At 39.9% G+C, this 22,378-nt stretch overlaps 3 protein-coding genes across 3 annotated transcripts; all 3 read left to right on the forward strand.

Moving 5' to 3' along the window:
• Positions 1-201: 201 nt before the first annotated feature.
• On the forward strand, positions 202-5,599 carry MELLADRAFT_84477 (uncharacterized protein; the record flags this gene model as incomplete). Its single annotated transcript, XM_007418890.1, has 25 exons — positions 202-236; positions 359-369; positions 443-455; positions 527-599; positions 647-838; positions 917-1,116; positions 1,183-1,351; positions 1,421-1,829; positions 1,895-1,961; positions 2,019-2,196; positions 2,260-2,348; positions 2,428-2,564; positions 2,624-2,757; positions 2,834-3,071; positions 3,132-3,233; positions 3,293-3,429; positions 3,505-3,594; positions 3,675-3,883; positions 3,964-4,249; positions 4,321-4,437; positions 4,513-4,632; positions 4,687-4,784; positions 4,860-5,094; positions 5,165-5,289; positions 5,362-5,599. The coding sequence occupies 25 exons, from the start codon at positions 202-204 to the stop codon at positions 5,597-5,599; spliced, it is 3,702 nt and encodes a 1,233-aa protein (XP_007418952.1).
• Positions 5,600-7,959: 2,360 nt separating this feature from the next.
• MELLADRAFT_124461 (uncharacterized protein) lies at positions 7,960-8,349 on the forward strand (the record flags this gene model as incomplete). The annotated part of the gene is made up of 1 exon (XM_007418891.1): positions 7,960-8,349. The coding sequence occupies one exon, from the start codon at positions 7,960-7,962 to the stop codon at positions 8,347-8,349; it is 390 nt and encodes a 129-aa protein (XP_007418953.1).
• Positions 8,350-16,901: 8,552 nt separating this feature from the next.
• On the forward strand, positions 16,902-18,338 carry MELLADRAFT_69777 (uncharacterized protein; the record flags this gene model as incomplete). Its single annotated transcript, XM_007418892.1, has 2 exons — positions 16,902-17,307; positions 18,163-18,338. The coding sequence occupies 2 exons, from the start codon at positions 16,902-16,904 to the stop codon at positions 18,336-18,338; spliced, it is 582 nt and encodes a 193-aa protein (XP_007418954.1).
• Between the last annotated feature and the right edge of the window lie 4,040 nt (positions 18,339-22,378).

Here is a 22,378-nt window from a genome sequence, read left to right on the forward strand (position 1 = left end):
GAAGGTTGGATTCATGTTTCGAATTTATGGGTCACCAAAATGTATGCGTATAGCCAGGTTAGACCGAAGCACGTGACCCGAGCAAACCAAGTCTGAAAGTCTCAAAGAGGACCGCATTCAATCAGCCACATACTTTACCAACTGACCTTTTATCCTTTCATCAAACTTGATCAACGAGTTAACGAATTATATTTCGACAGGATGCCTTTGCATTCGATCGAGATTGTGAATTTCAAGTCAGTCACTTATTATCTGATATCATTTCTATCAACTTCAACATTCATCAAAACTGAAACTTACAAATATGCTTGGAACTTCACTCGCGCTGTCACGCGTCCACGCGATGCTCAAAATCTAGGTCTTACAAAGGTCAGTTTACCGAGCTTGTGTGGCATATCTCCCGTAGTGCTGATATGGATATGAATCTGGGTTTTCAATCTAGGTACCCAAACTATGTTAGTTCTAGTTCTGTGAAATACTTTCTCAATCTTTCGCGACTAATGGATGTCATGGAATGAAACCATAGCGGTCCTTTTAAGAACTTCACAGCGGTAATCGGTCCTAATGGAGCGGGAAAAAGCAACTTGATGGACGCGCAAGTTATTGTTCCATATGACTCGACCCACCTTCTGCAAAACTTATCAAGTCGCATCTTCTTGTTAGGATTTCTTTCGTGCTGGGTGTTCGGTCAGGTCAATTGAGATCTACCCAGCTTAGAGATCTAATATACAAGGGTGGAGATCGTGAAGACGAAAACCAAGCTCCAAAAAAAGCGGCAGTCACGGCGATTTACATTGATCACAAGACTGGAGACCAACATCGGTTTTCTCGAACAATTGTCAGCGTCATCTTCATCCTCACAGTTTTTAATAAAATCCATCTGAAGGGTGTATAACAATTACTTTCACAACTGTAGACAGTCGCATCCGAAAAATCGGGATCATCTGCATATTCAATCAATGACAAGGTGGTAAAATGGGAAGAATACCAATCCACTCTTGAGCAATACGATATTCTCGTCAAGGCAAAGAACTTTTTAGTATTCCAAGGAGATGTTGAAGCCGTTGCCAGTCAGAATCCTAATGCTTTGAGTAAGCTAATTGATCAGATCAGTGGGTCAGCCATTTACATTGTTCTCCGCAATCTCATTCCCAAATGACTGATCCTAACTACTCTATCCAGCTCCTTGGACTTGGCAGCCGAATACGAGAAACGAAGATTGGCTCATATAGATGCCAGTAAACAGTCAAACGATCAATTAATCAAACGCCGCGTTATCAACGGGGAGATTAAGGACTTCAAGCAACAAAAAGCCGAGATGGAGGAATTTGACCGCTTATGTGAAGAGCGGGTATGTTCAATTTCTTCGCCCTTTATCAGATAATGGCTCATGCTACACGTTTTTCCATTTGCAAATCAGGACCAAGAAATCATTCATCTATTACTTTGGAAGTTGTTTCATATCGAGCACTCTATCAACCAGAATTCAGAAGCGATCAAACTTCTGAACGATGGTCTGGCCGATCTACAGGCTGAATCACATGAATTTGACCAACACGTTACCCAAGCTCGAAAAGAATATACACAAGCTACTCGAGATGTCATCAAAGCTGAGCGTAGTTTGAAGGCCAAAACCAAAGAAAAAGAAGACAACTATTTACCAAGATTGATGGAATGTGAAGCAAGAGTCAAACATTTGGAGAAGAAGAAATCTAAGGAGGAAACCAGCAAAGCCTCGGTTCTCAAAGAACAAGCTATCAAAGAGGTCGAATTGAAAAAGTTGCAGCATAAACTTGCCATTGTTACCGAGGCGCAGACGGAACTGCTTGGTATGCTTATATACCTCATTCAATCCGCAACTTCGTCCTCTTGCTAATCCATTAGTCTGGTCCAGCCAAAAAGCAGGCACTCTCACCTGTGATGACCCTATCAGAAGAGGATCAGAAAGAATACCATACGATGTAAGTCCCATGAATTGATTACCTGGATCTTGTCACTTATCTCCATTGATACTATAGCAAAGCAGATTGTCTTACAAAATGTCCACGTGAGCGAGAAGATGTGAAGAACCTGGCCAGAAAGCTGAAAAATCAGCAGAATCAGCTACTGCAACATGAAGATCACCTCCAACAGTGTCAGAATCGCCATACAAAACTTGACCGAGATTATGAAGATGCGTTCAATAAGAAGACAATGGTCTGCTTCAATTTATGTTCATGTCAAGGTTTACTTTTTTGACAAATCGTCCGTTGTCCTCAGTTAGAAAATAAGGTAGATACGTTGAACCAAGAATTGACTCGAACAAGGAAGCAGTTGCACGAAGTGCAAGCTGAGCGTACACGTCACGCGTATGTATCGTGTATTCAGTCTTGTATCAATTTCAATTATTCTCACTCTTTAAACCCCATTGTTTCTACGTGCCGTTAGTCAAACCGAGACTGAATTGAAAGAAAAGTTGCAAGATTGCTTAAAACAATTAAACGAGGCGGGCGCAGCAAAACAAGAGACCGATGCTGAAGCTCGAAATAGGGCGATCGGAGAGACATTACGACGGATCTTTCCAGGTGGGACAAGTTCTTGACATATATCAGTGTTCATCACATACTAAATACATGTCATCCAGGTGTACAAGGCCGTTTGTACGAATTATGTTCACCGATTGCGAGAAAGCACGAAACGGCTGTAAGAGTGGTACTAGGCAGAAATCTTGAAGCTGTGGTGGTGGACACTGAAAAAACTGCGATCGATTGCGTGGAGGTAAGTGTGTCTCGCTTGAGAGAATGGTCGTCAGATCTTTGTTCTAATACGAAAACCTTGATCGCACTCTACTTAGTACCTCAAATCTCAGCGTCTTGGGCGTGCGACATTTATACCACTGGACTCCATAGTTGTTCAACCAGTTGACGAACGTTCTCGCAACCTCTCGAAGGGTGCAAGACTCGCTATTGATCTTATCAAATACGAACCAATATACGAGCGTGCAATGCAATTTGCTTGTGGTAGTGCGATCATATGCGATTCTTTTCAAATCGCTCAAGATGTGGTCTATAACAAAGGTACACAAGTCAAAGGTAAGACTGAGGTATTGTCTTCACCATCCTCAGCAATACTGACGCTGCCATCTTTCACAGCCGTGACATTGGAAGGCACGATCATCCACAAGGGAGGAAATATCACCGGAGGTGTGAGTGGACTTGACAACTCACGGAAATTTGACGAGCGGGAGATTCAAGGTGAGTGTTGCCTGATCAACCGAACGTTCAACACATCTCTTATGTGAGTTTCTATGTAGCTTTGAAGCGTGCACGAGAAGGGATCTTGAGTGAAATCAAGGAAGCGGCCAAAAATCAACCCCGGAATACAGATGAAGGATTGATCGCCGAAGTCTCCCGCTTAGAGAATGAGCTTACCTTTGTGAAAGATGATTTGGTACATCTGATAACTTCTCTTAGCTCTCCACACCGTTTCGTATCACCTGACGGCTTATATGGGCTTGATATGTAGCGTGTCCTAGATGATCAGTTGAAAGCATATATGGAGGAGTTGAAAGTTCTGGCTAAGAAACAAGAAACCTCGCAGGCTGATGTAGATAAGGTAGGTCATCAAATTCACGTGTGGCTATGGCTATGTTGATACTTAGATTTAATCTGACGGGGCTTGTTCGACATACGCAGGGGCGAGCTGAAGTTGAGAAATCCAAGAGGGAATTGGAAAAGGCTAAAGCTGTGATTGACGAAACGGAGGACAAGATCTTTGCTTCCTTTTGTAAGCGGATCGGAGTTCAAAACATTCGAGAATATGAAGGATATCAACTTGAAGTCCATCAAAAGACTAGTGAAGAACAGGAACAATTGGAAACGACACTTTCAAGGATTAAACATCAGTCAGTTCCCGTCTTCTTTTTGTTCGCGAGATGAACCATCATCTTGTATTCATGACGTGTTGGCTTTTCTATGATTGCAGAATAAGTTTCGAAACCGGGCAGCTCAATGGCTTAATTGAGCGACTGTCTACGCTCGAAACCTCTTCACAACGAACACAAGCAAATTTGGAAGAACTAATGGTCACGATGGCAGAGCTTAAAGAAGAGATCAAGATTCTCGATAATGAGATTGTAGAAACTGAACGCCAACACTCTGATTTGGTCAAAGCACAAGATGAGGCCTCCAGAGCGGTCGCTGATGCAAAGAAGAAATCAAACAAAGCCTCAAGGCAATTGGATGAGATCATCAAAGAAATTGGCACACGCGTATGTCACCTTTCTCTGCCTTGTGACGTGTTCCCGTGATTGAAGTGTACGAATTCTTCGACGACTTTCAGAATGATGAGATTGAGAAGCTTGCTTCCGAAAGGATTAGTATCTATAGGAGATGTAAGCTGGAAAGTATTGATTTGCCTCTCTTGCAAGGTGATCTTAGAAAGGCCCCTATCGATGAGGTAAATATACAAGTATTGTCTCTTCACAGTTACGTCAGTGACTGTCTAAACACAATTTTTTTCTCCTCAATTTAGGTTGTCCGGCCTGTCGTGCCTATGGATGTCGATGGACAGGAGGAAACTCAACAGGCATTGGTTGTAGATGACTACGGCATTGAACTGGATTACGAGGGCTTAGAAGATGACGAGAAAGAGGTCGGTTAGCTTTATACAATAAAAAAGATTAACATGCTGACGTGATCAATCTAGGATGGTGGCCCAGAGGTGGAGCGTCAACTGGAAGAAAAGATCGAACTTCTGAAGTCCAAAATGGAAGCCATGGCTCCTAAGACGAGATCTGTTGAAAGGTGAGGAAAAGCTTTTTCATTTCTGGTTGACCGATGAGTAGGATGCTCACACAAGATCTGGATATTCGGTGATAGGTTGGAAGAAGTAGAGGTGAGATTAAGAGAACATGAAAAAGAGTTTGAGGCCGCACGGAAACGGGCGAAACAAACCAAGGACGATTTTACCGAAATCAAGAATCAGAGAGTAGAATTATTCACAAAAGCTTATACTCATATATCCGAGAAAATTGATGGTGTTTATAAGGAGCTGACAAAGGGTAAAGCTAGTCCGATGGGTGGAGTGGCTTACTTGAGTTTGGAAGATCCAGAGGTATGTTACCTCGATCTTCTCTCTTCGGTCTGTTTCTAGATGATGATGTGGATCGATTCACTTTTATCAGGAGCCTTATATGCATGGGATCAAATACCATGCTATGCCCCCCATGAAGCGTTTTCGAGATATGGATCAGTTGTCAGGCGGGGAAAAAACTATGGCTGCTTTGGCTTTGCTGTTTGCTATTCATAGGTAAATCTTGTCCAATCTTTTGAATCAAAGATATTAAGTTCGAATGTTGACTGTGGCACGTGTGCTATACAGTTATCAACCTTCACCGTTTTTCGTCTTAGATGAAGTAGATGCTGCACTTGATAACACCAATGTGGGGCGAATTGCCGACTATGTTCGTAACAAGGCTGAGTCAGCATTTCAGTTTCTGGTCATCAGTTTGAAGGGGACATTTTATGAGAAGGCAGGTGGTTTAGTTGGTATTTATCGTGATAATGAGTGGGGCGGTACCAAGAGTTTGACATTGGACTTGGATCAATATGGAGAATAAAGTCAATACGAAACAAATCATGGACGGATCTGGAATAATCTTTCTTAAATTAATTGTTTATAAATCTTCTTTGGGGTGTTCATCAAGTGATTTGATGTCTTATTGTTTTATCAGTAACATTCTGGAACATTTATCTTTAACACGTTTTTCTTGCAAGCCAGCATGTACTTGCATTCATGATGCCTAGCTATCAGGTCCTGTCTCGTGTCAAAGACTATTGAGAAAATCAATCAGATGACAAATTCCGCTGCATAAACATGTGGTGAATCTGTGGCTGTGTGTGGATCAGGCAGATCAGGCAGATCTGCAAAACACAAAAAACATCCTCATCATTCAATACTGGCAGAGTATTGTTGATTTTCCAAGGTTCAGTGGGTGAATTGGGTTGCAAGAGAGCTTCTGCACCTAGTGATCATCCAATTGTATCAAATTGACTTGACCTTGAACAGTCTTGAACATTCATCATGACCCATTTCATCTATGTATCCATGTTCTGAGACAAATCTCACTTTGAACCCAGCGCATCTTCGACTTTTGCTCCACGAACCATAATAGATGATCTAAAACTACATCCCACATGATTTGCTTCCCTTGAAATTTGATTGTTGAGGCTTTTCATTAAAAAGCCTGCAAACCAACCCGTCAGAAAATTCGAAATGGCTCAGGACAATCTAGTACACGTGTACTCCATTCACACCTATGGTTGAGCCTTACCCCTAGAATATAATCAAGCAAGATACTCCAGAGATACACCACAAAATAAAAAAGTCACAGAAGGAACAGATCATTATATTGAGCATTTCAAAAACCGATTTCGCCAATTTCAGGACAAGGGTACAGTGAAGATTGCAGCCTATCTCATGTCACATTTGGTTTTGATGAAAAATATTATCTTGAAAAGTAAATGTACATGTGAAGTCATTGCCCGCCCCTGAGAAGACGTTCTCGTATTGATTTCCCATAGAAGTGGTTGATTGTTCTGCATAGTATTACTATTAGTACTCCAAAGGCAATCGCATTACCAATGCATTGCTCTATTATTTGAACAAGAGACAAACCTCTTTCCCCATAAGCTCTAATATCAAGAGCTGGTGTCAATAGACTCTGTGGGTAAATTTGAAATACTTTTCCATCCCTCAGGTTTTCGCAAATGACGAAATCTATGATAACGCATCGTGCGATGTGACATACATATATTCCTCAACATGAAGTTCTGATTCAAAGATCAGGGCGATGTAAGATATGTTTTATGTGATAGCTTCCGGGATCCTCCGACTTGATTCATTTCAAGGACGTAGTGGATGAAAAAACACATACAGCCAGGAGACTTGAAGCATGTGCAGAAGTCTCAGATGAGATTCAAAAACTCAAGTGAACAAATTCTATCATGACTGATCAAGCGATGGAGCATGTTCCGCAAAATAAGATTCTGATCCAACGGTCTCAGAGGGATACACAATTTTCATCAGTAGCGTTCAGCAGCCTTTACTTACCTAGACCATTTTTAAAACGTACCGGGACACAAAATGTTGTGGATAAAGAAAGCAAACTTGTAGGGAAACTTGAAGCATGTGGAGAATTCTTAGGAGCAGAACTGAATGTCCCTTTGTGTCAAAAAGGGCTCATCCGCAAGGCTCAGAGAATGTCTTGAATATCAATTGATAGCTTTCATCATCGGCCGCGAAGAGGACTGCGCAAAAGACAAAGTCGATGATACCTCATCGGATGATGGAGCACACCCCGCAACATAAACTTCTGATGGACCGTGTTAGGTTCCAGTTGGTAGCTTTCTTTATCGGAAACGTAGGAGCTTTAACTCAAAGAGAAAAAGTTCTAGATTACTCATGAAGCAATGTACTGAAAAGCTTAAAACTTACAGGAGCCTTGTTGTTTTCATCTTCTTTTGAATTAGCAGGGTAGACAGAGTCATTGATACTTACCCGTAATTGCTTCTCTTCGGTCCATTCTCAGCAAAAGATCCCCTACATATAATCCTTTACTTACCACATACTTTTCTTTCCATCACTACCATTTAAAAAACCCTTTCAATTGTGTCTCAACTTATTTTCAAAGCTAAGCCACAAGAATTGTTGCCGATCAAAGGTAAGTTACCTTCTTGATATGATTCTCTTATCACCAGACTCAACCTTGACCTCTCAACCTCACTATTAGACAGATTTTTTTTTCAAATCTTTGGCCCCATCTGAGGTGATCCCATCAGATATTCCAAGGCATTCAGATATATCCCGCTTGTAAGTTGACTAAATCGAGGTACTGAGCGACGTTCTCATTATGTTTTTGACTGTAGACTGCAACTGATGAATTTATTCTCCCTGATATAGTATCACAATTCACCAACAATGAATCACGTCCGCGCGTGTCTCTATCTATGGGCGCTTTTTGCAGCCGGCACAGCATGGGCCAAATTTGACGTGAATTCTGATGGATGTCCTGGCGTACATTTGACATTATGCGAAGCTAAACACAAGATATGTGGAGCTCAGGTGAAGTGTCCTCGATGTGACAAACATCGTGAATGTGGTGTTTCTGGGATTTCTACGTATAAGTGCCAGGGCTGTGAAGGTATTCATTACGTGGAAAACCAGCACACTCACAATATAGCAGTCTGTTCTAGCTGTACTGAAAAAATAAGAGAGGCTGTTCGTAAGAATTTGAGAACACTGAGTCTTTATCGCAGTAATACAAAAAACACAGTTAGAGACAAAACAACTAAAGAAGAAAAGAATTAGTACACAGCCAAGATTGTGATAATTAGTATGATATAAGCAAGACCTAAACAAGATCAACATAGCTTGGTTATCATTGATTGCAGCACAAAGCAGGGCTATAGGAGATCCACTAAGTCTACGATAAATTGGAAACATTAGTATTTTTGTAAATTTTATACTTCAACCATGCATATATAATTCACCTTTGAAGTCTAGCTAGGTCACCAACTCATCCTGTTGTTGGTTACTATCGTATGGGTGTTGTGGTGATCTAAAGTTTGTTCTGTGGCTAATTGAGATATGAATATCACATACACAATGTTTCTCTTCTACCATGCACTTTTGTCTTTTTGCTTGCATCACTTCACCTATGTAAGATTGTTATGGCGTCACAATTTAAAGTTCTCATAAAAGGTTCACACAGATTACCACTGCAAACATTAAACAACTTCCCTTCAATTGGGTGGGGGAAAATTGTTGAAAATACAATTGGTCATAAAGGATTGATCAACACATACCCAAGTCATAGTGCCCACACTGCATATGTATGTGCAGCAGGATGGGTAAATTGGGAGATATCATGTACATACAGAGCTGCTCAGCTATTGGCTCAGCTGAATGAGTAAATCATATGTAATACCTTCTGTAATTTTTTTTTCAGTTTGACAAAGGCATTTCAAGGATTGACTACATACACTGACTCATAGCTTTTGTGTGTAGCCATTCCAAGAAAGATTGACAACTTTTTCTTGAAGGAAGTTGTCTCCGCAGTGGGTAAAAACTGAGAAAAAACTTGATTACAGATTAATCTTTTCTGTATTGTTTTGATTAGCGGAGAGACAAAACCAAGTGAGAGAGAAAAAACAGGTTTTGCATGTTGACAAGATTTTCAAAAGAATCAATCTTTGTTGAAACAGCTGTAATTTCATCAAGTAAACCTCATGTAACACCCTTTCTGTTACTATTGAATGGTGTCCAGAGTATTGCCTGAGTAGCTATGGAAGTATATGTATTCAATTTTTGGAAGGATTTTGTCAGACTGGAAAAAGTTACATAATGTATTACATGTGATTTATTTATTCAGATGAGTGGGGAACTGAGCAGACCTGTATGTACATGATAGCTAACAACTTACTGAGCTTGTTGCACATATGTAATGTGGGTTTTATGGCTCAGGTGTGCAGTGATCATTACTTTATGACCAATTATAATAATTTTCCCCTGCTCAATTGAAGGGAAGTCGTTTAATGTTTACAGTGTTACTTTTGTTCTCTTTTTCTATATGAAACTCATGAATTGTTTCATTGACACTCTTTGTTAGCCTATTTAGAAAGCCAACAACATGAACAACCATGGGTTATTTATGGGATTGTGTATATTTCCAAACAATGTTTTGCGGACGTTATTGTTTGCAAACAGTGATGTTTGGAAAATTGTACTTTGGACCTGAGAGAGTGAAATTTTACAGACAAAGTCAAATTTGAGAATCTCTGTAAAAAAACAGTTGTGAATTAACGTCCTGAAAAATACATTACATGTGCATACAATATTGAATTTTCCATGTTTACACAACCGACAATTCCATATTGGAAAAAACAATGTGCGCAAATGTACCACAAACCGGCATAGTCGTTAATTTTACATGCGTCAGCTCACAGATCAATCAAAAGGCCGCAAACCATTCAATGCACGGTTCGAAACGGGCTATCAGGATTTATTAATTTTCCAATCAATGAATTACATGTGTTTGGTCAGCCACTAAAGGTGGCCTGACTGGACATATTTGCAGAGTTTTACATGCCACTGAAGGTGGTTTGGAACGTCCCGAGCCCCACTGAAGGTGGTTAACAATGTTTAGCCTTCATAGTTGTGGTCAAACATGCCAAGCGTCACTAAATATTGTTAACAGCGGATATGCATTAATTTGATGTATGCCATTTCAAAAGGTCAAAGACAACGCCTTTGAACATTGAAAGGTGATTAACAATGACAATTTGTTGTGCCATGTAAATATCCTTGTAGCACGTTGACGTGCACACACGGAAGACTTTCCTTAGATCCTGTAAAGACCCATCAAAGAGGTGCCACAACAAGCACATCTTCCCCTTATCACCCGGGAGGTTGAAAGCCAGTTGACCCCTGCTGACCACAAAGGATTCTGCAAATCCTTTGAATAAATCACTATTCACAAAGGGTGCTCAACGGCAATCTCAGTCTAAATCCAACCAAAAGACTTGAGATTTATTTCAAAACTCTCCGTGTGTGCACATCAATGTGCTACACAAATATTGACACAGTGTTGCTTGTCTTTTTGTTTTATTGGTCTCTTTGCTTTTGGACTATCCCAAACATACATTCTCTCTCATCTTTCCGGATTAATTCTCAAAAACATTATATTTCTCTTCTGAAAACGCAACATTAATATCTCATCCGGAAATCGGTTTCTTCAAATCATCTTCAAGTTTTCATTATACTTTTCTTCTGCAAACACAACACTCATATCTTATCCAGAAATTGGTCTCTTCAAATTTTCTTCAAGTTTTCTTTTTACTTTTAATTTTCAAAAGCATTCTTTTCAACCACCGCTGGCCTTGATTTTTCAAATCATACTTTTTAAACATCAATACTTGATTTATAACATTTCAAAGATCCTACATTCCTTCATTTATCTCAAATTTTTGTTTCCAAATACTCCTAAGATGGATGGGAAATTTTTGAAGTGAAAGAGACGGGGGCACAAGATTTGGAAGAGCCTGTCAAGCGCAGCAGTCAAGAGTCAAAGGCAAGTGGGAAGGTGTGGAAATCAAAGTGTATGAAGGAGAAGATGTAGTGTTCTTCTTCCTTTTCTTTCTTGGTTTGGGGTGCTTTTGCCTTTTTTCACTTATTCTTGCTTTCAGAATATCATTGTTTTCCTTTTTGCTAAATTTATTTATAGTCATTTCTTTGTGTTATCACTTTTTTGGATTTGTGTCAATTCTCAACATTCTTTGCTACATTTGTTTGTATCTGTTTTCTCACTTTTTTGTATTGTGTCATCTCTCAACATTTTGTTTTAGATTTTTGATTAATGATAAATCTTTCTCTTGACTCAAATACCTTTCAAGTCAAGTGAAGCAAAGGCGCTCTTGCAAATATTGTTTGTGAACGTGATGAGTGAATGTCTGTGAAATTCAACCAATCACCCCCTGAAATTCACTTTGCCAAACATCATTTTCCACGAATTAGAATGTTTGTGAATGAACACTCGTGAAGTTCTATATTGTGAATAGGGGATGCATTTTTGTGTGCTTTACTTTTCACAAACTAGAAAGGTTGTTTAATAATGTTTGTAAAATTACCCATTTTAGACCCTCATAATCTATTTTTATGAACAATATTTTGTGTAGCTTATTTTTGCAGACATTTGAAATAATGGAATGTCCATAAAATTTCACTTTGGCCGGAGGCAAGTGAAATTGTCCAAACATCACGTTTTCCGGACATTATTGTTTGCAAAAAGATGTTTGGAAAATTCTTAGAGCATCTCCAATGGTCCTGAATTTCAAAAAGGTGTACAGTGTCTCTCATAATGTACAGTTTGCTGTATCCGCCCTGAATAATTGGGTCACCTCCAACGCGCACATGCAGCAAGGCATTCAAATGTTGTACCCCTGCCAAAAAACACTATAAACACACACACTGAGCCAAATGATCCTTGTTATTTTTGGATCCACAAGCTATGATTGCTTGGTGATATGGATGCGCGTGGTATTATTGTGTCCAATATGCCACAAATACTGTGTCCTGGATATTTGCCAATGGCCCTCAAGGCATAGAGGTCTTGACATGTGAGACCTGTTATCCATCTAAACAAATTATACACGTGTGGCCAGTTGTGAGAGAACTGGCAACCGGTGGATGGTTGTTTTTTGACCACACCTTGTAGACGTAAAATACATATTACATTTGTTACGTTTACAAGGTACCGTTGGGGATGCTCTTAGAGCATCTCCAACGCGCCTGAATCTGAATGACTCATACAGGTAATTTATTTCTTTGGCTGGACAGCTGTATTTCTTTTTCAGCGACATGTCAGGACAGGTCCCTCCAGCGCACAATCTGAACTTCATTCTCAATTCCTCTTGAGGTTCAACCCACGTCACTCAAAGAGACTCAAGGTCCCTTTTTGTCCAGACATGAGCAGTCACCTACCTATCTTATTATCACAATACATAACGAGTTTGACATATGGACAATTATTTTAGTCAATGTTCGGGCAAAAACCGTTGAGATACTGGTTTTTCAGCGATTCAGCCAGGTCCGCAAATTTGCGGACCTGAGCATGGGAGTGTGTCATTTCCCAAAAACCAAGTTCGCACCGTGGGCCAGGTGTGAGACCTTGCCCTCGGCGCTGGAGGACGATTTTCTGAAAAACAGCAATACAGGTTACGTTTTTGACATAAACGTAACGTTTAGTCATTCAGATTCGCGAGCGTTGGAGATGCTCTTACGCCCCCTTTTATACCTACCATCTTTATACATCATATATGTTCAATTAATTTTAATTCTTCTTTACCCAGTTATGTAAACTTATGTAACTACCCAAAAACTTCACATATTTTGGTTGATTGAAGAAAAAGAAAAATTGACTAACCCATTTCACAAACAGGACGACAAACTTTACGAATAGCTGCTACTCTTTTTGAAAAGATTGAACTGTTCTGAGCTAATATTTTAAAATTTTATATTTCGAGTAGTTTTTGTTTTCATTTTCCAAAGATTTCCATTTGTTGGGGTACGTGTTAGAAAGAATTATTTTGAGGGGTCATATCATCAACGTTAGTGATACATTTGTTCATGCAGGTTAAGATCTTCATATGATGATATCACTTTTTCAAACAAAAAAAACCAAAATATTTATCAAAAAAAACAGTTCTCCGGTATCAAAGATTGGATGTTTTCTTTTGCAAGATAGTGATTGTACCAAGTATAACTCAACTGTAGCTGATATTTTCATATCAATCCGCATTAAAAAGATCGTATTATCAGATGCTGAGATACCGTGGTAGTTCTATGGCCAAGTCATGAGTAAGAACTAACCCTTTGGTAAAGGTTTTGTAGCACACATGATGTCCATGAGATCAAGATATTTGAGTTGTGAGGTTGAAGTTGACGCCGATTGTGTGGAAAGCTGAGGAGGGGTGGTGTGTCCTTCTGGTTGAGACGCGAGACTGACGCTTGATCCGGTCATTCGAGGTATCGACAAGGCCCTGAGGTCTTTGAAACTCGAGTCCTCGGATAGTGGCTGTCCACCTTCATTCGTTTGAATCTCATTTCATGCAAAGCGTATCGAGCGACAGAATCCTTAAAAGCTGCTTTACTCACAATTTCTAGAATACCCAGAAATAATGGACGTTCACTAGCATGAAGACGTAGTGGATGAACTCTTACTTTGCTCATAATTCGATCTTACAGCTAGACTCACCGGGAGACCTGCAATCATTTGACCACACGTTTTCATCGCATCGAAAAAGTGCTTTGCACCATTATCATTGATCGAGAGATTTTAGACAACAGCAGCGTATACAACAATACTCATGCTCTTCGGCCGCCGGAACAATCAAAGAAATCTCGTCGATGAAGGGATATGTCTCATTGCGATCAATGTTAAGACTGCAACGGCGTGTCAAGCGGGCGACGCCGTCCAACCGGGCGCACACGTGCGCGCATGTGCCGATCCTATGGCTGCATGATGCCCATGATGGTCATGCAACTCATGCATTGCGAGCTGCGGGTCATTTCAAACCACGTATGCCTTCAAACTGGCCGGAATTTACATACATACAATATCAAATTACGAACTACGCATGGGCTCTCCTATGTCTGGCCGCTGGCGGGCCCAATGCTTGTCGCGTGCCACAGTGGAAACATTCAATATTGATATTCAAAAATAGGACTCCGGCAAGCTTTGCAATGTCAGAGTTTATCTCTTCAATCCAAAGAAGAAATCATGTTGCTCTCGTGTGACCTGATTTAGCAGTGGACACAGAAACTTCTACATGATTGGTCCGCGATCAATATTTTCCACAAGCACTGTTCAATGTTTTTGTTGATGAAATACGCTCTTAGGAACAATTTCAGTGTTGCAATGCGCGCAACTCCTCCCTATTTTTACACATTGAGCCACAAAAGAAATTGGCGCATCTTTGCAGGCAGGCTGAGAAAAAATCCGCCGTCCGGCTGAGGCCTACTCTTGCTTCCAAGATCATGTTTCGTTCCAGTAACAATAGACTCTTTCACCAGCAGCACTTTCCAAATAATTGAATGAGTAGAAGAAAATTATATGTAGGAGTATGCTGTCACAAACTGTCACTATGTTGATAGAGGTTTCTCAATAGGCACAGACCCTCTTTTTTAAACACATTGGGGAGTAGGGCATCTGTGGGCGTAGGCTGAGTAAAACGGCCGCTGTCCCCCCAAGCCACTCTCACCTTCAAGATCATAGTTGACTTAACCCACAATCAACTCTTTGACCCACCCTGAAGATTTCTTCGAGAACTGCATTAAGCGGAAGAAATATTGATGTAAAAGTATTGTCTTCCAAACTTTCACATGACAATAAACTTTACTTTGAATCATCATTGCTTGTCGGAGTAACTTGAATATCTCCAGCACTCTTCACATTGTACATACTTTAGGGCAAAATATATCACCTGACAACCAGATCTTCGAGGGGCACCCACAGATAAAGTGCAAGTCGGTCATCAAATTATGTATCAAACAGTCAATAAAAGAAGTCCACGACTCTCTTGATGACTTGCTTTTTGACACTTTACTCTTTGATAACCACTATAAATGAATTGTATTGTAGTCAACTATCAAAATGATCCGTATTATGATTGAGTATCAAAAGATGTGATATTGTTTCTCCCTAGACCATTGGCCGTGGTCATTTGCGACATTGAGAAACCTTTTTCTGACTTAACTACTCCTGATATACTCGTGTTTGTGATTCCGTGGCGAGTAAAAGACAGGTCTACGCTACATATTGATTTGGCAAAATGTAAAATGCAGCTGATGATGGAAAATGCCAGAAATTCTGCTGAGACAATCGTAAAAGAAACGACAAGAAGATTGAGGGAGGGAAAGGGGCATATAGAGTTCTTCGTTCAAATTGAGAGCCCCAATAACTTCACAGACACGGATATATGATGTTTTCGTTGCTATACCGTCGTCATAATTTTGGCCCAAAACCATGGTTTTTTGACAACCCATATCTAATTTTGACCGAGGTAGAGCAGATAGCGATTGTGTGGAATTTTGCTCCATATACATTTATTGGTTTTGTTGAGTAGAGAGGCTTAGTGCAATTTGTATCTCACTTTACCAGAGTATGATGGCTTGAGTTTTTGACTTACAATCATGTAACTTTACAATGAATTCAAACACCAGATGGCATTAATCTCGTCACTCGAGACCCAGGGGCTACTTCTATTGGAGTGGTTACGGCTCAGATACCCCATGAAGTCGAAGAAATGAGTTCAGATTGAGTAATATGAGAAAGTTCTTCTGACAGAGCCGAAACAACAAGAGTTCCGGGTGTCTAGATGAGAATATATGTGTTTAATCTTCTAGAGGATGATTGGTTGAACTTTTAATTTGCAATCTTGTAATTTGACAACGATCAGAACACCTGATGCAATCAATTTCATCACTTGAGGCCTTCAGGCTACTTTTATAGGAGTAGTTATGATTCACATCGCAATTCACTGTATGAAACCAAAGTCATGACTCCAGGTCAATTCAAATCTGAAAGATCATTTGGATGAGCAAAAGGAGAGAGAGGTATGGGTGTCCAGCACGTCAGTTGCCGAACGAGCCCGAGAACGGCAATAAAGTCATAAATCGTGAACTTTTGAACACTTTGCCCTAGAATGCGACCCTATCAGTGTTTGCAATGGCGCGATCTAGGAATTTACTCCTGGAAGGCTTTGTCAGAGACGATGATGAATCATGAAATAAGACACCCATGGTGTACCATCATGATGCTTTTCGCCTGAGACCGATTCTTGACCGCACAGACAAGCAGATTGCATTCTTCTATATGTTGAGAACATTAAAGTTCTGATATACAGTCAATGTTTGATGGTTTGAATGCTTTTGGATACGATGGACACAGCTTATAATATCAATCATAATTTGGAAGACTTTTGCTTTTGTTTACATTTTGAATAATTCTCAGGTCACATTTCTGATAATGTTCGAAGGAATTCAAATCACTGTTAGCATCAAATTTGGAATCAGCTTTAGTGAATGAATTTCATACAGTCTTTTCCGTTGTTCACATTTTCAGGATGCATGATTGCCATTTATTTAGGCATTTATTTAGGCATTTCGATTGTGCTGATCAGCTGAGGGATCAGCACCCGTTTTGGTCTATATAATCCTTTGGGTTTCCTCTAACTAGTCGCAAACTGTAGCCTCAACTCTCATATCACTTGAACAACACTCTTCCCAACCTTACTTGATTTATCACCTCTTTCCATCTTCAACAAACTATCACATTACATCTCACCACCTAGTATCATTTAATCATGCTCCCCAATTATTCCGACTCTCCACCAAATTCACCTACTCCTTTGATTACGAACAACAATACTTCAACTTCCAACTCAATTGCTCAAATAGATACTCATTCAATCATACTCCCTGATTACTCTGACAACTCTTGTCCAAATTCTCCTACTCATTTAGTTACTAAAAAAGATACCCCAGCTTTTAACTCAAGTCCTCAGATCAATTCTAATTCATTCATGCTCCCTGATTACCCCGACGAATCTTCACCAAACTCTCCTGCTCCTTTGATTACTAAGAAAGATACTTCGACTTCAGGTGGTCAAATAAATCCTAATTCATTCATACTTCCTGATTACTCCGACGACTCTTCACCAAAGTCTCCTACTACTTTAATTACTAAGAATAACACTCAATTCAAACAAAGTGCTCAAATCAATACTCATTCATTCATGCTCCCTGATTACTCCAACAACTCTGCACCAAATTCTCCTCTTCCATCACTTACTGCGAACTATCCTTCAACCTCCAACCCAATTGCTGAAATCACCACTTCACCTTCAAGCTCAAGTACTTCACAAGACGAACTCGAATTTCCCCCTGAAATCGAAGCCTTGCCAAAGATTGGTCAGGGTGCTTTCGGTTCAGTTCATAAAGCTAGAATTGGTGGATTTGTACGCGCAATCAAGGTTGTTCGAAGACTTGATCGAGAAGACGAAGATATAACCACATCAATTCGCAACGAAGCTGTCATCTTGCAAGAATTAAATCATCCTCACATCATTCAAGCTTTTGATTATTTTTACAATCCTGAAAATCTTTACATTGTCCAAGAATTTGCTTCAAGAGGAAATCTTTTCAAGTTCATTGAGGGGGAGAAAATCAGCGAGGAGAAAGCCAGATCCATTATATTAAATATCGGTAGTGCTCTTGATTACATTCACTCTCGTGGTATCATTCATCGTGATGTCAAGCTTGACAATATTCTTATAACTGCCGACTACCGTTTCAAGCTAGCGGACTTTGGCCTGGCTACGGAAACTGAGGACGGATTTGCTTCTGGTGACTGTGGTACTCCATATATCAAAGCTCCTGAAATCCTTAAGCGGGTTCCGTACACCCAAGCAGTCGACTGGTGGGCGCTTGGTATCATGTTATGCCAAATGATTGGTGGAAATCACCCTTTTGGGCAAGGTATGTTTTTCATTATCTTGTGATCCTCTTCTTTCCTGTTATGATTCGTTACTGACTTTGGTTATTATTCTAAATTTTGTCCCTCAGTCGATGAATCTATGCAGTACCAAATCCTACATTCGGATCCTACTATTCCTTTATCTGTTTCTTATATGGGTGGTGACTTGATTATGAAACTTTTAAATAAAGATGTAGGCTTGAGGATAAATTCTTATAGCGATTTAACTTCACATGATTTCTTCACGAGTAAATTCATTGTTTGAAACTTTCATATATGGACATCTTGAATACTTTTTTACCCCTGCTAATTGTATCTTTGATGATGACATCCAATGACAGAAGATTTTTAGTTTGCTTTTTGTATTAATAAATATTTGTGAGCATATTTTTGTTCCAGCTCTGCCACAAATCTCTTAGCCTTGGAAGCCCTCCTATGGAATTTGCCCCATTCACAGAATATCACTATAGATAGTGGGATCGTAGATTTTTCCAGACAATCGATTCCGGATGTTAATGTGGGGAAAAAGTGTATGTAGTTTGGAAAAATTCACTTTGGCCCGGCCAAAGTGAATTTTCACGGATCATGCAGATTGTATGTAAAAAAAACCGGTGATCAATGAGGACCCTGGAATACACCCATGGAGGGTACTGACGAAAAAACCGACCTTTTGTTGACGTAGTTTTTCGATACTAAACTGCACTCTATCAAGACCTACAGGAGCACAAAAGATGCACCAGAATGAAGGCTTTCAAATGCACTAGCTCGCAGCCTGGTAACACCAATATTACCTAAGATATATCAATGTAACGCCCAAAAAAGGGCCAAAAATCGAGGGTCGGTTTTTGGCCTTGGAGGTCGAAAAAAAAATTGCGCCATCGCGATTTACGCCGCCGTGAGACATGATGCCGGGCTCTGTCTGGTCTCATCTGATAGCCCTACTCCATGCGCATCTTTTGAAGTGCTCTGCAGCTTCATAGAGGCACTGGTGCGTAGTGTAGAGGCAAAAAACTGAAAATCATGCTCCGTCAGTACCCTCCATGGGTGTATTCCAGGGTCCTGATCAATGCCCTGAAATTTGTATTACCACCATCATCAACATTTAATTTCCCACACATCCATACCAAAGAACAAAGAGTGTATTCCGTGTTCTCGTATGAGGCACGCAAGGAGAGGACCCTAGTCCATGCACACGTACGTAAGAGGAAACTTAGGTTGATGTCACAACTTATCCTCTTTAGAGAATTTGTTCCCTGACTCTCAGATTATCTAGCTCCTGATTACATATCAGCAAACGTAAGAATTTACGGAAACCACAATAAGTTGTGACATCTAGAAACAAGCCATATGATTATTAAGAAGGCTTTGTGTTCCCAAGGAGGAACACTCTCCCCTTACCGCCGTGTTCCCCCTCTCCCTATAGTTTCCCTTTATTTCATTACAGTCAATAAAGTCGAATAGACTCTATATCTCATAATTTTTCTTTCCATCCCAGCCCTCCCTTACTATGTGGACAAAACGTCAAACTCAAATATCAAGTTCGGGGTGTATCACTAACCCTCCCTTCCACTATTTTAGTAAACCGTTTTAGTCTTGTCTAGGTGTTGGGACCTCCGTATCCTAATATTGTATTCAAATATCTCCAACATACTCCCAAATAGTCAGAGATATGAGATCACGATACGGATCAGGAGACCCCCCACCCCAAACACTTGTATACTTTTATAAGTGTACACTTAGCATAACACAATAGTAATTAGGGAAAATAATTAATTTCATACAAAGCGCCTCATGAGAAGCTAGAGCCTTTAAGAGTATTTGAGAACTCAAGTGTGTAGATACCTGAAATCAGGAATTTACCTTACTGGGTAAAACCCAGTGAGCCCCCCCCAGAGAGTCTATTACAATAAGTATGTGTAAGAATGGACATATCTTCAATCATAAAAGGGCAAAAGTATACAGTTATGTTTACTTTTACAGTGCCTCCTTCACAACCTTTTCAAAAGGCCGCAAACCAATGTTATCAAAAATCAAAAAGCTTTTTGAATATATCCAATTTTCCGCTTTCCAAAGTCAAACTTTCCGAATTAGTACGCTGGCTTCCCCTTTTCTTTGAAGGTGATTCTTTCTTGTCATCTCTTGAATTTATCCTATGAATGAAGGCTTCATTATCAAATCAATTTGATAATGAAGCCGCTCAACATTCCAAATGAACGTCCTAAACATGCATTTGGCCCACCTGGAAAGGGTGGCCAGACTCGATTACATTCCCTCGTGGTATGTCGCCAACACCAACAAGTGTTGGCCCACTTGGATCTTCTTACAACCAATATTACCGTTTTTCCTTTCCCAATTTCATTCGTCATAAATCGGCTTTCTATCCATTGTAATATCATCAAGCTCTATTTTGCCTTTGAGTTCTATTTCATCTTTGTTTCATCATATCTTTTATTTTTATTCAAACCATTTTTCAAATCAAATTACCAATGAGCAAGTCTGGCAAAGATTGGACCAATGATGAAGGCAATAATGATGTCAAGTACAAATTTGAATCTGACAATTTGGAGCATGGCACTCCAAACGGCCGTGGTTATGTTTCCAAATTTGACAAAAACAATATTTGGAACCATTACAACAATTCCAGTGCTTGCCGTGAAATCCTCTACCAGCAAGATATTGGCTTACACTTACAAGCGGCTTAAAAACTTGAAACTCATGAAAGCAAAACCGTGATCTCTAAAGCAACAAAATCAAAGAAAGAAGGCAAGAAGGGTCCAAAGACTTTTTCTCTGCCTATTTATTGTACTGCTTTTGAAACTTTCATTGATCACAACACGACTCTGGATTGTGAAGGATACCCTCTGTTTCCTAATGGTTCAATGGTCTTTGTAAGTAAAGCAAATACCCACTTTGTGAACTGGTGCACTGTTGGTTTTGCCAGCACAACATCAGGAGGCGGCAAAAAGAAGGGATTGGACTGGAAAACAGTACGGTTCACCTGCCTAGGTGTCATCATATGCAACAAATCAGACTGCGACTATCTCTGTGAGGGTAGGGTATTCAAAAGAGTACTCTATGCTCACTAAAATTGGAACAGGGTTATGGTAATAAGGAAATCCTGCTCTTTATTTCAAATAAGTAGTGCCTACAAATCTCAATAAGAAGAGAAAGTAGGAAACTAGTAGTCTGTTTGGACAAATCCAGACAGACTACAGTTAGGTGACTCCTTAAAAGGAGATAGAAATTCTAATTATAATTTATGTAGAGTAAAAGGAGCTGGATCCAAGGCTCCACTTTAATCTTTACAGTAACTGATTGAAGAGTGAAGTATAGATTCACTAGTCTGGTTGTTATGAAGTCACCAACTTATGGTTGTTCAGAAGGTACACCAACCTGTGAGTTGATATAGGTCACTAACCTGCAGTTGTTCAAGAGGTAACAAGCTTGAAGTTAATTGGAAGGTCACTAACCTAGAAATGATCTACTTAGGGGAAGTAGAGAATCCAGAGGATGAAGAAAGAGATTACTTTATATTTCAGTCAGGAAGCTGCGTTAAAGATATGGAGTGAATCACTAGTCTTATTATTATAAGACTTTTGATTATGTACTTCAAATGAACCTTAAGAGCGTGTTCATTCTTTGACACACAGGAACACACACTCATCCTTGGCCAAGACACAACAAGCCAGACAAACTCTTGCTGGATTACTTTGCTCAAAAGGTTGTCAAGAATCCTAATATTGGGCCATTGCAGCACACAATTATTTCTAACAATTATCGACTTCTATCGACTCATTTTGTTCTCACAGGTTGGCCAAGCACCCCCTGGCCAAGGGGAGAACACCACAGCTTGTGATATTCACCACACATTGGCCAATTTGCATCAACTCGGGTATTATAGATGGGCCATCCTTGTCAAAAATGGAATCATACATGAAAAAAAGATTCCCGGATCCGGTGACAGTTTCATTTTGGATATGTAAACCTGGGCTGAGTAAAGGGCTTAAAATTTGTTGCAAATATATCAAATACAGACTGATTGAAATGCTTTACTTTTGTTTTGCTTCAGAAACCGCTTGGAAGTCATTTCAACATCTATGCAAAAGAAAGACATGCACATGACCTTTCAAACACCATGGATGGCAGAGCAACTATTGACTAAAGTCAATGGTAGTGTGTATAGCGGCGGCCTGCTTTCAGATGTGATTTAGAAATTCTTTGCAAACGGTTACTTGTTGTCAACCTTCATGTATAACAAAGTACTTCATCAGTGGATTCCTATTCAACTCACATGGTTAAAAGGTC

This window comes from Melampsora larici-populina (assembly GCF_000204055.1).
Source record: "Melampsora larici-populina 98AG31 unplaced genomic scaffold MELLAscaffold_111, whole genome shotgun sequence".
NCBI classification, from domain to species: domain Eukaryota; kingdom Fungi; phylum Basidiomycota; class Pucciniomycetes; order Pucciniales; family Melampsoraceae; genus Melampsora; species Melampsora laricis-populina.